A 17,302-nucleotide genomic window follows, 5' to 3' on the forward strand; every position below is an offset into this window, starting at 1 on the left:
TATATATATATATGTTTATATCAATTTTAAAAAAAATAAAATGATGAACTTTGCAGACGTATGCAATTTTTTTAATTGTGGAGAAAATGAGTATCCTACTTTGAAGTAATAAAGTTAACGTGAGTATACTTTACTCTGTGTATTAGTACTAGTATCCACATATTTGCAAAAGAAATGACAGGAAAACTGTTAAAACGAGTCATTTTTTAAAAACATAAAATTCAGTTTTATGTTGGTTTTGATCAAAGCATGAAAGAGCCACATGTGGCTCCAGAGCCGCAGGTTGCAGACCCCTGGCTTCCTTGTCTTTTTATCATTTTGTTTTTTTATGGGGGGGGGGGGGGGGTCTTTTCTCTCTCTGATTTTTATATTTAGATGAATGATGATATGACACTTCACGAGTCCTCTCTTTAGGTGTGTTTATGCAAAGATAATTTTACTTCTGTCAGAATTTGTTTTAATTTATTTTGGCTTTGTTTCTGTTTAGCACTGGCTTTATTGCATGTTTATTTTTATACGCCACTCAGAAGGGGGACATATAATATGTGTGTTTTGTGGTGTTTGTGTCTACTTGTGATTGTTTTTAGTTCTCTGAGTCTATTTTCTGTTTCCAGCATCCCCAGTGTTTCTCTCTTCTTGTTGCCAGCTCATGCTCCTCCCACTCTCGCGCGCTCATCATTACCCTCCCCAGGTGTTTGTCATTCCCTCTCGTTATTTTCGTCTTTAAATAATGTCTCGTTCTGTTTGTCCCTTTTGTTCTGTTCTGATTGTGCTTCATCTGCCAGTCATGCCCTGTACCCCCGTGTCTCGCCAAGTTCGCTATTTTTAAAAGTTTGCTGCCACGTCAGCTTTTTGTTTTTATTTAAATAAATTTCTTACGTTTACCCTCGAGTTCCTCGTGTCTGTCTCCACCTGGGTTCAACGGCTCAGAGCTTGATCATAATAGTGTTGTCTCCGTCCATCTGTACGTCCGTAAACTTTCTCATGTCCAAAACTTCTGATCCTTTCAAGATAATTTAATGAAACAATTTTGCATCACTCCTGCTCTAAGGTCAAGGTCACAAATCAAGGTCAAAGGTTATACAATGTCTCTGTTTGTCTGGGTAATTGCTATAGATTGCTGTATACTTGTTTGTTGATGGGCGTGTAGTTAACGCCTGCCCCTGTTTTATATATTTAGTTTCTTATTAGGAATTAATTCAAATAGGAATCATTCCTGAAGTAGCTCAGTGGAAAGTGCTGCCCTCCTCTAATCCTGCTTGAGCCCAGGTTTTTGTACTACCTGCGTCTTTAATCGGTTATTAAAGACTTGTTTGGACCATCAATGCTCCCTTTGTATCTGCATTTGGGTCCTTTCACCACAATTCACATTCACAACACTTTTTAATGATTTTGTTCACTCTTTTGCTTTTCCGAACTTGACTTTGCTCACTGTCAAAAGTTGTTGTTTTTTGTTTGTTTTAATCAGTCTACAAGGTTTTAAAGGTGCACTGGGCATGTTTGTTTGCAATTTGCAATTTAAGGCTCAAATCTATTGTAAGGATGAAGAGAGAGAGTTCCTATTGACTGAAAATTAAGGAAAACCTTAAATGACTTTAATATTTTCCAGACAGGGAATTTGAGAAAAACAGCAAAAATCAGGAAACATTTAGGAAACTTGAACACTGATCTGCTGATGAAAAGATATGTCTGATATTTTGATATGGTCATGTTTAATGCTGGTATTCTAATATCAGTGAGTCCATGTTCTAGAATGTACACAGTACATGTATCTTTACTGATTGTATGGTGCCTTTTTAGTATCTGATGTTATACAATATATTTAGTTATTAGGAATGATTGTTGTATACATGTACCTTAGGCTACAGTATACTTCCTGGTATCTCCTGGAGTTTCATGATACAAAATCAGGGAAAATCTGGGGAATTTTCTTTCATGAAATGCTGGGAACCCTGGGACAATGATACAAATACAGCCAACAATCCCTGCAACACAAGTTTTGACCTAACATTTACGACTAAAAATCACTCTGAACATTATCAAAAATCCTTTACATCAAGAAACCTTGAATGCTCTACTACAATATATACAACTATAAGACGTTTTAAAGTATAACACTAAATACTAAAGCAGTAAATGAACGTATTCCTTCCACGGTCCATCTGAAACCCTGACTGTAAGACAAAAGCATATTAATCTTTCTTTGTCCCTCATTTTATTGTACCTCCATCTCCCATTTTCCTCCACATCCCTTCACTCTGATCCATCTACCTCCACTGAATTTGTGGAGCCAAGATAGAGGAACAAAATATCAGCACAATAGATCATTTTGACAGTTTAATTTCAAAGCCTGATTATCAGTCAATTTGATAATTATATTATCCAACCATCCAATTAATGTGTTCTATATTTACAATGATGATCAAGTAAGCTCTCCGTTTTTACATCGTTTATAAAGGGTGAGATATTGGAAACACAAGGGACCTTGACAGTTTGCCTCTGAGCCTTCATGATGAAGATATAAAAATCAGTGTTGCCACGTTTAGTATGTGCATCACCCTCCAGAGAGGTTCTCACTGGTATCCTTCTATCAGTTCCTTCACACTCAGCAGAGCGTGTTCAGGAGTCGCAGCGAGAGCGAAAGACAGGGCGAACGAACGATGAAAGGATTTTACGCCTCCTTCATGCCTTCGCTCCTCATCCTGTCTGCTCCGCGTGACTCGGAGGAAAGGGTCTGTGCTGTGCCAATGAGCTGCTGACACACAGAGCGCAGCATGCAGGACCAGTCCTTCATGACTTGGTGCCGTGTGCCTCCGACACTCCCAGAACTAGTCAAAAACATCCAACACAAGCAGCAGCGCATCGTAGCAGATTAGCTCCATGTGCAACTCAATCAAACCAGGGGTTTTCTTCTGGTGTGTGGTTTTGCATCTACATTTCATCAAATACAAGAAAGTACCTTTTAAACTGTAGGACTTGTCTGCAAAACGTATACGTTCTCATAATTGTGTCTCCAGAGGTTAGATGTGAATGCATAGGAGTTTTCTGTTGGTCCTGTGTAGACGACTAGTAGTGAATCTGTAAAATCACCAACTTTGTTCTTCGCAGATGACGTGCCTCCCTATTTCAAGACGGAGCCGGTGCGCAGCCAACTCCACCTGGAGCGCAACAGGCTGGTGCTGACATGTATGGCAGAGGGAAGCTGGCCGCTGGAGTTTAAATGGATCCACAACAACACAGAATTAACACGCTTTTCACTGGAGTACAGGTGAGTGCAAACAAATGACCCTCTTGTACTTTGTCTTATGTATTTGTTGTATTAGTGGTCCGCTCAGAATCATTAAACTTTCCTTATTATGACCTTGTTAAAATGTTGTTTTTTTTTCTTGCTTATTGTCATGAGGTTTTGAAATTAATTGTGCAAAATATACACTAAGATATGTAGCTAGATTGGGAAGTGTGCTTTGACTTTTGGCGGCAGTACGTTGCAGAATTAAGACAACTTTCTCAAATAACTGAAAGGAAAGAAAAACCAATGGGGATCAATGGGGTTTTGGTGAAACAGATGAGAAATCCCAGTCCTCTTCAGACCTCTACATCTCTGCACACTTAACTGTAGAAACATCATAACTTGGACTTCTCATGTCTCAAAATGGTAATTTGATGTTTTGATTTGCACATAATCCCCGTTTAAATTTAATGACAATTGAAGATGTCATGCTCTTAAACTTTTGAACTGCCTAAAATTTTTAAATCTAATGCAAATAAACTTTTCTTGTGTCCACACTTCTTACTGGTAAATATACAAATCATACTTTAAAACGTATTTTTGTCTACTTTTACCCACTGGCTCTTACAGCTATAGGACTTAGTTTGTTTCTAGAACCTTCTAGAATGCCGAGTGCACGTCCATGCTTCAACCTGTTCGGATATATTTTAGCTAAAAAATATTCCCTTCAGAAGTGGAATAAAAGTTTTAGCTTGTCAGATACCATCATATAACACTCTAGAGACAACAAAAAATCACGTTACCATCAGTGTTCTGCTGCTCATCGTTCAATATTTTTTAAGATCTGACTTTTTGCACGAGTGTTTATTTGACGCCTACTTTTTACTCCATGTTTTTGTTTGCCTTTCATTAACATGGCAGTCAGGGAGTGAGATGTGGTTTCCATGGTAACCACATTGAGCCACATGTAGTAGCTTTAATGCATCTGTTGGTCTTGGTTCTCGTTGTACTTCCTATACAGTTAAAATGTAGACTTTTTTTATTATTTTTTAGGGAAGTTATGTTGGAATTATGGGCTGCAGCTGTTTGACCCCCTTCAAAATGTCAAACTTTTTTTTTTCTAGTTCCTATAAATACCATGTGGTGCAGGTGATTGAGCAAACCATCAATTAAATACAAGGTTATGGTTCGTTTTCTGGCTCTGGCGAGACATTAATGGTCCTGATGACTTTACAGATCAGTTTGGCCAGAGTCGAAGCTTGAGTGAGTGTTTGAATGTTAAAAAAAAAAAAACCTTTTAAAGCACTTTATGGAACTCATCTAAACCTAAAAACTGTGGTTTGAGTGCTGGCAGTTTATCATTTATCAAAAGGACAAGCAAAATGAAACCGTGTGATCCGGTCACCACACAAACCTGAGGTCTTGTTTGATTTGTTCTAGCAGAAATCTAAAATGCAAAGCTTTTAGTGGTGTTTTTCCCGTCTTTGTCCACATCAACCAATAACAGGTCTCTTGTAATGTGGAGCAGGTGGAATATGACGGGGCTGTTGTTGAGGCGTGCTGCTCGGCTCCCCATCGCGTGTTGTTTTCTCACGATTGGTCAGAGGTCTGTCCGGTTGAATTTAAAACCATGTTTGGCTCAGCCATTTTAAATTGCTCCTTGGAAACAGAAAACAAATCAAGAGTTCAAACTAATTCCCACTTGTACATTTGTAGAAGAGATCGGGCATTCAATTTAGATTGTTCTGATAACTTTTAGATCTTTTGTGTTGTTGATCATTTAGGTTTTATCTAAGATTTGGGTAATAAAGCAAAATTATATCACCAAGCATTAAACCTTTCAGTGCCACTTTACAATAAGTCTCCCCAGGCTCCCCTTATAGATGGCTAGTAAATAGTTTATGATGTTATTAATTAGTCATTAGTCATTTCATCTAGAGTTGTCATATTAAACATTTCAGACTAAGTTACAACCTTGTAAGCACAATAAGCATTTGTAAACCTATTTATTTAGCATATTATTGTACTTTATCACCGCATTATATGTATTTCCAACTAATATTACCATACATCCAAAAAAAAATTAGGTTTACCATATTTTTCACCCTATAAGTCACCGTTTTTGCATAATTTGCATGCTCTGCGACTTATATGCCGAAGTGACGTATTTATGGATTTTTTTCCCGTATTTATAAACCAATTTTTGACTGATATGACCGTTTTCATTCATTCTCACTGAAAATTTTGAACACTACCATTTTCAGCCACTAGATGGCTGTCAAGTAGTAAAGCATGCCATTGTATCATGTAATAGGTAAAAGTGGCTATTAATGACACAATCGGCTTGCCATTGCCTGCCACCTTCATCTGCATGGAGCAACCATCAAATCAGCTTCATTTCACTGTGCCGCCCCGGCATTATGCAGCTGATTTGACTGTCAAAGTGCATTTATTAAGGAAAAGTTGGATTGAGACACACTTTTGCTATAATTTCAAGCAAAAAAATAATTGTTTTTAAGTGTTATTCTTGTTAAATTCTTGTTATAGTACTCCTATGCATGCTCCCGCGGCCACATATTTGGATTGATGCAACTTATAGGGGGGGGGGGGGGGGTGACGTGTACGGCGGAAAATACGGTACAAATGCTTATTGTGCTTACAAGGTAGTAACGTAGTCTGAAATGTTTAGTATAACAACTCTAGATGAAATATGTAGGTGAAAAGATTTGGCTCACTATTTTGCATGAAACTGGTCAGTTTTGTCTGTGTCACCCTTAACTAATGCATAATAAGCAGTTATTAAAATTGATAGTGTGTTTATAGAGGAATTAATAACGTATCTATAAACTATTTATTATCCATCTATAACGGGAGCCTTATTGTAAAGTACCAACCTTTATGTGAACTTTAAAGTGCTTGTTATTCTTCTACACACCAGGATGATATGCTGTATGAACATTTTCAGAGTGTTACTGTTTCGTCAAGCAGCTGCCAAATAAACAGCAACCTTTTTGTTTTTCCATTGCCTCTGCCTCGCTTCTTCGCCTCTCAGCTCTGTGACCTCCATCACTGTCTCTGGAGAGGCTGCAAACAAGCAAAAGGCATGAATGAGGGTTAGGGCAGGAGATAAACTGTCTTTAATGGTAACTGGAAGATCCTAATCATGTGGCAAACATTGCTCTTATCTCGGAGAGCAGTGTCTGCACCGAGAGCTTCCAAGGCGGTGTAAATGGAGCTCTGGAGGGTTGAAGGAAAGCTTGCTGACACACAGCTGATCTTTGCTGAACTGCTGTGCTCGTGTGTGAGGAGGACAATGAATGTGGAAAACAATAGAATCTGGACATACAAGCAAGCCCAGCCTGGTTGATGGGGTGCCTTTTTCTGGAGACAGATAAGAGCGGATTGGAAGCGGCCACAGGGTAGGAAGAGCAGAAGTGACACACAGGTGCCAGAACAATTGATCAGGATGAATTCTACTTGAGGATAAAATTGTCTGCATGAGCTTTTGTGCCCACTTCACTAAGTTTATGGGTGAATGATTGGGTTATAGAATAGCGTGCGCTCAAACAACATGAAATGCAGGCATGGTTATCTGTGGGTGTTTTTATAGTACGTATTAAACATGTGGGTGGCTCAGTTGGTAGACCTGTTGCCTCTCAGCGAGAAGGTCACCGGATCAAATCCCAGCCGGGGACCTGTCTGGGTGGAGTTTGCATGTTCTCTCTGGGCATGCGTGGGTTTTCTCCGGGTGCTCCGGTTTCCTCCCACAGACCAAAAACATGCATGTTGGACTGATTGGTAACTCTAAATTGTCCCTAGGTGTGAGTGAGAGAGTGAATGGTTGTCTCGATTGACTGTATGTGTCCCAGTGATGGACTGGAGACTTGTCCAGGGTCTCCCCCACCTCATGCACAGTGATAGCTGGACATGGGCACCAGTGACAAACTTTGTACAACAGTTGGTTTTGTATTAAAAACATGTTGTAGAATTATTACAAGTATTAAGTACATAAGTATTAATTATACAAAAAACAGGTTGGATCAATTCAATGTGTCTATAAAATGTTCCAAATGTGTTGACAAGGACACATGCCCAGTGATATGTCACATACCATTGGGCACTTTAAAGTGGTTATACTGTAATTCCCAAGATTTTCTAATGGGTATACTCCGTAGACCCTCGTATCACATAGACGACATCCTTGCAAGACAGCTAATCATCTAAAACAGTTAAATGTTTCTAAAAAAGTTGGAATAACACACCGTTGAATACTTGCATAAGGCTGTTAATATTTTTCCCTATTGAGCTTCGATGTTTTAGGAGTAACTGCACTGCAGGGTAGACGTGTATCTTTCAGGAGATCAACAGTTACTCATTATTCTGTTAGTCTAATCCCAAACAATAAGTTATTGTAAAAGTTTGGATAATTAGATTGAGTTTGATGTGCATTTTCATTGTTGGCTCAATTAGTAGTTTTCAAACCCACTAAAGCTCCAGTTTGAGCCGAGCAAACTTCCCATGTTAATGAGGCTACGGTCCCAGTGCTTTTTAGCCTCTATGGCTGCACTCACACTGTATTTGAACTACTTATTTTTGTCCCATAACTTTATCCAACATTCATATATCTTAAGGTATAAAAAAAAGACAAGACCAAAGTCCGTAAATCATGTTTAAAATGCCAGAGTGCCCCATTCAGGACAGAAATACTGATATAAAAGGTTGATTCAAGGTCAGATCCCTTTGTCTAGTTGAGGAATGAAAATCAAGACAATTCTTGTTAATGTATAGACATATTCATATATTTATAGTTTTGTACTGGCAGACAGAAATATGAAACAACAGACAGTTTTATGTATCTGTCATGTAAACATCAAACCCTACAGGATGTGCGCCAACAACAAAATACCCCCAGGATCATGTCAATGATGAAGTGCAGTTTGTTTTTGTATAAGAAAATTGGAGGATTGTTGACATAAAATAGAATTTCTAATTTGAACAGATTTTTACTTTCAATTAAATAAATAAAAAATCAATTAAATTCAAAAATACTTTATTAATCCCAAACGGAAATTAAGTGTTGTAGCTCATCATCCTAGTTTCATTCAGAAGTTGTTATAGATGCTGATAGCTGTGGGCAGGAAGGATCTCCTGCAGTGAATCCAAAGAATCTGGACACAGATACCGATCCGTCCACCCGGATCCAGGTGGTTGTCAGATCAGGCGGGCGCCTCAGTCCTCCTGGGCAGCAGGACTGCCCGAATACTGAGCAGAATGCCCCCCTGAGCGATGATCACTCCTCCCAGCAGTCTGCCGAGCTCCTCGTCACCACGGACAGACAGCTGAAGGTGCCGAGGGATGATCCTGGTCCTCCTGTTGTCACGAGCTAAGTTCCCACCAGCTCCAGAATCTCAGCGGTCAGGCACTCAAGCACCGCCACCAGGTTGACGCAAATTCATCCACGGCGCCTCCTTTTCAACTCATTTGGGATTTGGGGCTGTAGATGAGGTATTTGAGCTTTTGAGATGTTAACCAGCTGCTCCTGATTGTTAAAAAACACCTTGTTGCCGTGTGACGCATCATAACAAATGTTCAAAACTAAAAAGATTTGAGTAAAAATCCTTCCAGCTGCACAGCTTCTGAAACCAGAGGAAGCAATTATCCAAAAAATAAATAAATAAATGAATAAACTGATTTGCATCTAGAAAAAGATGAATTAGTTTTCAAAAGCAATAACTCTGAATGAATGTAACAGATCTACTCTATCATGTAGTCTCCTTGAGCAGCACAGTTCTAGAACTTTTAACTTAATCTAGTTCAAAAATAAACACTTGATCTGCAATACTATTTATTATTTTAGTTACTTATCAATTGATATAAACCACTAATTACTCCTAACTTTCTGTTCTTATCATCTTTGTCTTCTAAACCAGTTGGGATCATTAAGACTACTAAGAGCCTGCCATATAAAGTCTAATTCATTTATTTATTTATTTGTTGTTTTTGTAAAATCAGTACTTTGTAACTGTGATAAACATTTTGGGTATACTGTGCAGCCTAAAGCCGGATATATACATCGCCAGAACTGAAGAAATTGTGCCCGCTGATGTAGTTGCGTAACGAAAATTACATTATTTTGTTCTCGCGTGAGCTCTGAGAACCTGTTCTGTGTGCAAGGTCCGGTTGGAACTGTTTCTCACAGAATATGCATCAAGTATAGTGTGACTGGTCAGAACTTTGTTGTGGGCGTGTTTCTGCATAAAGTTGGCAAATTGCAATGCTTTCGCAGCTCTGGATGCACATAGTTGCATAAAAAAAGTTGGGAAAGACAAAAATGATCTAGCTTGAAACTAATTAGAATGAGAAAACACATCGGATATAAAGTTTGCTTGATCTGCTTGGAAATTTTAAGTTATTGCTGATAGTAACTCTTGAAAGGACTCTTTGGCCTCCTTCAAGTGAATTTCACATCACTTCACTGAGATCCTACTGACCAGACCCAATAATAAAAACTCATACAACCATTAAACGCTCCACAATTACAGTTTATAATGAACTAACCACCCTTTCATCAAACATTAACCCCACATTTCAAGTCACTTTAAATTTAATCAAACACCATGTTTTCTTGCTTAATTACCATCCCACTGCCTCGCTGTATTGTGTGTTTTGCGACTACCAACGCAACATCCTTCATGCAAAGTGGCATTGTGTGTTTCTGTTTGTGTACTCCTCCTCATTCCTGAAGTTTCTTTGTGCCAGGAAAGGATTTGAGCAGAGCGGACCCCCATATTAATGAGGTTATGGATAAGGTCCCAGTGCTGAGTGCTGCTTTAAATATTGACACCGTGCGACTTGACCTTGTGTCCTCTGGCAGGCGATCAATACTGCAAGGCCTGCGTGGGCATTATTATTCAACATGTAGATGTATGTGAGAGAGAGAAAGACAGACTGTTTTCGAGAAGGGAAGTGATTGGAGCCATTTTAGTGATCTGCTGTTAGGAGTGCTGCTCTCAGGAGAGTCCAGGCTCGGCATGGACTCTGCCTGCCTCTTAATATAAACATCTTTAGATGATCTGCACAACATTTAGCCCAAAGCCTCCTCTCTTGGCTCCCCTGGAAAAAATGTCACCACAATATAAGTTCACTTTTTCAGGAAATGAATTCAATGGTTAGGTGTTTCAGACCAATTCAGCTGAAAATATATCCAGCACACAATTCTTTAATTCTATAAATATTCAGCAAAATACTACAGTCTTCTATGGGCCAAAACATCAGGGGTAACTACCGTATTTTTTGGACTATAAGGTGCATCGGATTATAAGGCGCATTAAGCAAAACAAAACAGTCAGATAAGTCAAACTTTATTCAACGCATTCACAATAACTCTCAGCACTGTTCAGTTGTACCACATAAAATCGATTTGAGGTCAATAAGCACGACCAGACGTAATACATAAGGAAAACTGGATTATAAGGCTCACTGTCGATTTTTGAGAAAATTAAAGGCTTTTAAGTGCGCCTTATAGTCTGAAAAATACGGTACCTGGCACTCCACTCCATGTAGCCAATTAACCTAGAAGCTTAAGTTAACTCGAGAAATTGCATTTTCTGTGCCACGCCCACTTTTTTGCTCTGCATGGTGAACAGCTGATCAGTTGCAGCAGGAAGTTTATCCTGCAGTGTGGGCTGCACAAATGTGCAGCAAGTGTTAAATAGTTAAAATAATTTATTTTTAATAAAAATTCCATGCCGATCGTGCCGAAGTAGCGAAGGACTACTGTATTGTTGATCAAACCTCGACGATCCTTCTTGTCTTTTTTTTGTTTTGTGTGTGTATTTTGTCTGAGTTGCTGCAGTGAGGGGTCTGTTTGCCGGAACAAGAATCTTATTTTTCAGTTCATTATAAGGCAGGAAAATAAATCCTACAGAGTTTTATAAAGTGGAAAAGAACAAATGCAATGTAATCAACTGTCGCTAAATGAAAGCATGATGGAGGAGGCGTGACAGCCACAGCAGCACTAGATCATGCTGATGGACTTTTTGATCTCCATCTCTGCGCTTATTCTTCTTTGTTGTTGTCAGTTTTTGAGGAGAGAAAATTAGTTCCTCTCCCACCGACCCCCATCCCCTTCCCTCCCCCACCTCGCTCTACTTTCACAACAAAAAAAGAGCTTTATCTGGCTTTTAACTATCAAGAAAGAAAGAAAAAAAAGTATAACAACAAAATCCAGAAAATGAGATTAACATTTTGACAGCCGGAGTAATGGAGTGTCACTTTGGTGTCTTCAGTAATAACTTGTGTCTGAAAAGTGTGACGATATGTTCAGAAATAGTCAACTGAGACGTTCTCACAGTTTGCAAATCAAGCAATAGACAGGTGTTTGAGGCAAATCTAAAGCTTGGCTTGCAGTCATGTATTTCCTGAAAAGACCCCCCTCATCTTCAATCCCCCCTCTCGTACTTTTGATTTCCCTTTCATCCACCCCCTTTGTTCATCATTTCTGCCTCAGTTTAATCCACTTATATGTGAACTACCATCAAGCATCCTAAACAGGTATAATTTCATGGTGGCTCTGAACAAATTAACACAAGTTCAAAACAATATTATTCCATGTCTGGGGGGCAGACATGACAGGCTCCGCTTACGATGGAGTTGAGGGGACAAAAGAGAAGTAGATGTCAGCATGAGTGTTCGTAATATTTTCTGCCTTTTCACTTCATCTGATGGACATTCAGAGCTTGAGATTTATTTGCTGGGTGTCAATAGGTTACAAACTGAGACGTGGGACTTTTGCAGAACTGACTGTATGTTCTGTTTCCAGCAGGGTTATTGAAATCCACTTTTATTTTGTAAATAACAACGCCAATCTGCTAATCAGCCAGTTTTTAAAACACAAAATCTCAAAACTTTTTTTCCCATTTCTCTGGTTGCAGTCTCCATTCAGCACCTAACAGAGTTAAAGTGCATGTGTTGAGACTGTAGAGCATCCAAAAGCAAACAGAGCAGCGAATGGTCAAATATTTCTATCTGCACACTTATGAACACTAACACTTCTGAAGCATTCACACTATTGTGATCCATTTTGATCAGTATGTTTTTCAGCATCTTTCTCTTTGCACAATTTTTGTGCATTTCAACAATTCAAATATCAAAATGTTCAGCTCTTTCAGGACAATCCTGCTATGACTTTTGTATTGGTGCAAATTTAGCTTTTTAAACAATTTAGCCTTTTCTGACATTTTTTTCTCATAGAAAATGAATTGAGCTCATTTTACATCCTTCATATCTTTAGATCTGTTTACAAAGTTTTACTGCTCCTTTCACGTTTTGTTCTGCTTCAGCTTCTTTCAGCTTCCTTGTGCAAATTCACATTTTTTTCAGCTACGTTCAGCTGTTTTTTCCAGCTGTTTGTGCTCCTTTCAGATTATTTCTGCTAACATGTTTGTGCTTCTTCTAACTTATTTCTGTTAATTTCAGCTTGTTATGCTCCTTTCAGCTTTTTTTTTTTTTTTTTTGCTATTTCAGCTACCATTTAGCTGTTATGTTCATTTTAGCTTTTTCGGATAAGTCCACATTATTTGCACTCATTTAAACTTTTTTAAGCCTAATTCAGCAAAAATATGCTCTCTCCACAGCCTTCTGGTAATTTAAGCTTCTTTCTGCCTTTTTAGCTACTTTTCAGCTATTTTGGGCAAATTTCTGCTTTTTTAGATCATTTCCAATTTGTGCTAATTTCTGCTGCTTTCAGCCTAATTGAGCAAACATGTTCATTCTGCTTTCTTATGCTAATTTAAGGTTGTTTTAATTTTTCAGCAATTTTTTTTTTTGCAATCTTAGCTAAATTCAGCTATTTTCTTCAAATTTGTTGTAATTTTTGCTACTTTCAGTGTAATTAACTTCTTTATGCTAGTTTCAGCTTATTCCTTTCATGTTTTTATTTGTTAGTTTCAGCTTTTTCAGCTATTTTAGCTACTTTTTACTTGTTTTCATGCTAATTTTAGTTTTTCAGCTAATTCCACATTTTGAGTTAATTTCTGATTCTTTTCACATCTTTCTGGTAGTTTAAGCTTCTTTCTGCCTTTTCAGCTGCTTTTTAGATCTTTTTGTTTCTAATTTCAGCCTTTTTTTAAAACTAATTTCCTACATTTTGTGCTAATTTCTGCTTATTTAAACCTAATTCAGCAAATATGTGTTCTGCTTTCTTGGTAATTTAAGATTATTTCATTTCAGCTACATTTCTGCATGATTTTAGCTAATTTCAGCTGTTTTTCAGCAAGTTATTCTGCAGTAAGCAGTCACACTGCATTTTTGCAGGAAATGCAATTTTATTTTTTTGTGTCGTCGTATCTCATCTCCATTCTAAATTATTTCGCTGTCACAACAAAATCTTATACTTTCAAGTTAATTTTATGACACGTCATTCATCATCTACATACACTCACCTGTCTGTAGAAATGTCTGTTTTTCAAGACCCAGCAACAAGGTTTTATGAAGCTCTTGCAGGATGATTAAATATAAAAGGAAATATTTAGTCCTAGTTTACACTAGCAAGCTGCTTCCAAGCTCAAGTCTCTTGGTACAAAGTCCAAATGAAGCCCAACATCTGTCTTGTGTGATGTTTAATTATCTTAAGTCAGCCAACAGTTGGGCAGGCATTATTTTAACACAAGGAATTTACTCTGCTGCTTGTGTGAGGTCACCTTAATTCAATAGGTGGTATAAGGCAGCCTGCATTCAGACTATCAAACATTTGTGGCTCAAAGAAGCCCAGAACTTCCTTAGGATGGGATGATCTGGGAGAAAATGTTCGTGGACATTGTAGCTGTTCAGAATTGTAGCACAGCCTGAATGCAATCATCCTTCCATCCATTATTTTTACCTTCTTCCTTTTCGAGTCATGGTGTCTATATCCAGCAGTCACTGCGCAAGAGGTGAGGTACACCCTAGACAGGTCCAAGTCCATCACAGGGACAAATAGAGACAAATGAGACAACCAACGGCACTCTCACACCTATAGGGACAATTTAGAGTTACCAATTAGCCTAACATGCATGTTTTTGGTCTGCGGGAGGAAACTGGAGTACCCGGAGAAAACCCTCTCATGCACAGGGAGAACAAACTCCACCCAGAAAGGCCACCATCTAGGATTTGATCCGGCAACCTGAGAGGCAACAGCCCTACCAACTGTGCCACCGTGCCAATGTAATCAGATCACAAAACAAACAAACAAAAAAAAACTATTTAAAAGCAGATCTCAGAAACATCGTAAAGACCAACAAAATCCAGATTTGGAGGCTGCAGGACGGGAGGGAAACCCTGAGACTTATTGAAAACATCTCTTTATAATGTTCAACATGCTTAGATGACAAACCCATCTTCAATTTTCTACCATAGCAATGGGTGATACAGTGGTGGCACCACTTAGTCTTATGGGATCCATGCTAAATATTTAACTAACCAATAATTTGTCAGATGTTGTGCTTTTTTTTGTTTGTTTGTTTTTGTATTCTTTACTAAATATCCTATACAAATCTCTGAAAGCATTATATCTGTCATCTTATTCCACTTTGTCACCATGTTAATTCTTTTTAGATTAGTGGTATTCCTGTTGAAGAAGGAAGAAATAATATCTACTTCCAGTCCCTGTACTTCAAGCCACCCATCAGGCCTTGGACACAGCCAGCCAGGCAACATCTCTCTCAGGAAACCCTTAATGGATTCCTGGCCATAACTAAAAAAGTCCATTTTCTGTCTCCCTGGCATTCTCCTTCACAGCCCCCAGATACAATGATTTTTTTCCCCCCTACCTTCCTCCCTTGCCCTTGTGCTCCATCACTTCTTGTTTTCTATGGTTGAGAAGAGTGAGTCACAAGTCCAGAAACGAGCAAGCAGTCTGTTTTTTTTACGTTCATCTTTGTTTAGGAGTGTTTACATGTTGCTGTCAGCAGGTTTTGGTCATTCAAAGCCAACCTTATGAAACATTTCTGCATAGAAAGACCCAGTTAAATTAAAGATGAGACAACGTTTGCACTTGTGCTTTTTATCAAAACTAAGCGTATATGGTGTTATGTATTTTGCCTTTTAGATTATTACCCAACAATCAATGACCACAGTGAGATAATGATGTTTTCAAGATGGGGTTTGTTAAAGGTTATGAGCAGTTAATGTCTTGTTACAGAGAGCTCTTTGAACAAACCGAGGCCTAAGTCGATTTGTGTCAGAAGAACTCCAATCTGAAAAGCTTTAGAGTGGTTCATGCTAATGCTATTTAACCCACCACAAAAATGAAGTGCAGGTACTTTATTGACTTTGTACAATAGTTTAATGTATCCCTATATTTCTTACTGTAATTTAATTTGGGCTAGTATCCATCCTTCTTACTTGCAGTCAATCCATAAAGTTCAAAAATGTTTTGTAAGAATTGTCACTAACTCTCCGTATTTAGCTCCATCCACACCTCTCTTTAAAAAATTAGAAATTCTTACAATCTATGATGCGAATAAGTATCAAACAGGAATTCTGATGTATAAAGTTATATGTATTCCATTTTCTTTACCTAAATATTTTCATAATTTCTTTGAGTTTAATTCTTATTATTGTTCGTACTCTAGAAGAAGGAGGTATGATTTACATATCCCCTTCTGTAGAACCACTGCTGCTAAATGTTCATTCATGCATCAGGGTGTTGTGCTGTGGAACAGTTTAAAACAATTAGGTGAATCATGTACAACATTATCGGCATTTAAAATAAAGTTTAAACAAACTATAGATTTTCTAACACATTAGTTTTTTATTTAGCATTTAAATATTTTTTGACAATTTAAATTTTGTAAGCCCAGCTAGGGTTTTTATGACCTCTCCTGCACATTTTGTTTTTACTTTTCTTTTATGTGTGTTGTTTCTTTTTGTGCAAACAAATAAACTAAACTAAACTATTTAATCAAACTTCTCACTGCCGCAAGTTTTGGAATACACTGTTATTTCAGCAGAAATATTTGGGTAATTTAGTTTAAAGTACCGTAGGCTCCACCAGAAGTGCTATAACTAACTGCTGCTGTTAGTGCTTAAATAACCAGATAATTTTATGTTAATAACTGTGCAATCAAAGATTTGTGGTAAAGTAAAGGTTTATTCAGTTGCAGTTTCATGAACCAATACATTTTGGAGACTAAAGTCGTTTTAAGATGGCAGCAGTCAGCTTTATGTAACCCATTCAATTTTAGTGCTTGCATTCCCTCAATCTATGTTTTTACCTTGTCCACTGTTTTGAGACTAAGTGCGAAATCTTGCGAGATTTTGCAGGATTTGATGGGATGGGCACCTCCCATGTTTGGGAGAGCAGGTGTGTGGCTGGGGAGGTTCAGAGCTGCTGCAGGTGGGCATTAAACCGTTCTGTATAATTTATTTTGTATTTAGTGTCGTCACTTTTCAAAGCTGCATGTTGTGCAGTTTTTATCTTTATGAAGAGCTCCCACACTTTGTAGGACTCGGGTCGAACAGTTTTCTCTGCGTCGGTCATTTGTAAAATTTACTTAATTTCCTTTGAAAGCAGCCTCTGCTCTGCTTCCTCCTCCCCCCTCGCTCTGTTCAACTCGCACTGCAGAGGGTTTGTTTTTTTTCAAACTTCTATTCAGTCATCAGCATTGACAATGAACTGCAGGTGAACAAAACGGCTCCGCAGCGCCGTGAAAGACACTTAATCGCGTGACACAATGAATCGATAATGAAATTCGTTGTCAACACTTTTAATCATCGATTTTTATCGATTTTATCGATTCATTGTTGCAGCCCTAATCTCATGAATTGTTGGATTAATACCAACATTTGGATTTAGTCTGGATAATTTGGGAGAGCTGTTCATCTATTGTAATATTTTGTTTATTTAAATAATGAATGGATTGATGTCAGAGCTTTTTTATATATTGTGAATAACATCAAATTCAATACAAATCACTATATGCAGTTTTCCTGTTCCTGTGCATTCTTAAATGCAATCATAACCCCTCATGAGGCAAACCTTAGAATCTTCTGATAACTGGCCTACGGCTAATACCGTTGAGTCATCGCCACTTT

The 17,302-nt window shown here is 38.1% G+C and overlaps 1 protein-coding gene across 1 annotated transcript in view; it reads left to right on the top strand.

Moving 5' to 3' along the window:
* sdk2b (sidekick cell adhesion molecule 2b) overlaps nucleotides 1-17,302 on the top strand; it is a 463,183-nt gene that overhangs the window by 303,387 nt on the left and 142,494 nt on the right. Inside the window, exon 2 of the mRNA XM_037691533.1 lies at nucleotides 3,109-3,268. Coding sequence (XP_037547461.1) covers nucleotides 3,109-3,268 — 160 coding nt within the window. The remainder of the gene's footprint in view (nucleotides 1-3,108; nucleotides 3,269-17,302) is intronic.

The sequence above is a fragment of the Nematolebias whitei genome, chromosome 17 (genome assembly GCF_014905685.2).
Source record: "Nematolebias whitei isolate Nwh7 chromosome 17, NemWhi1, whole genome shotgun sequence".
Lineage (NCBI taxonomy): Eukaryota > Metazoa > Chordata > Actinopteri > Cyprinodontiformes > Rivulidae > Nematolebias > Nematolebias whitei.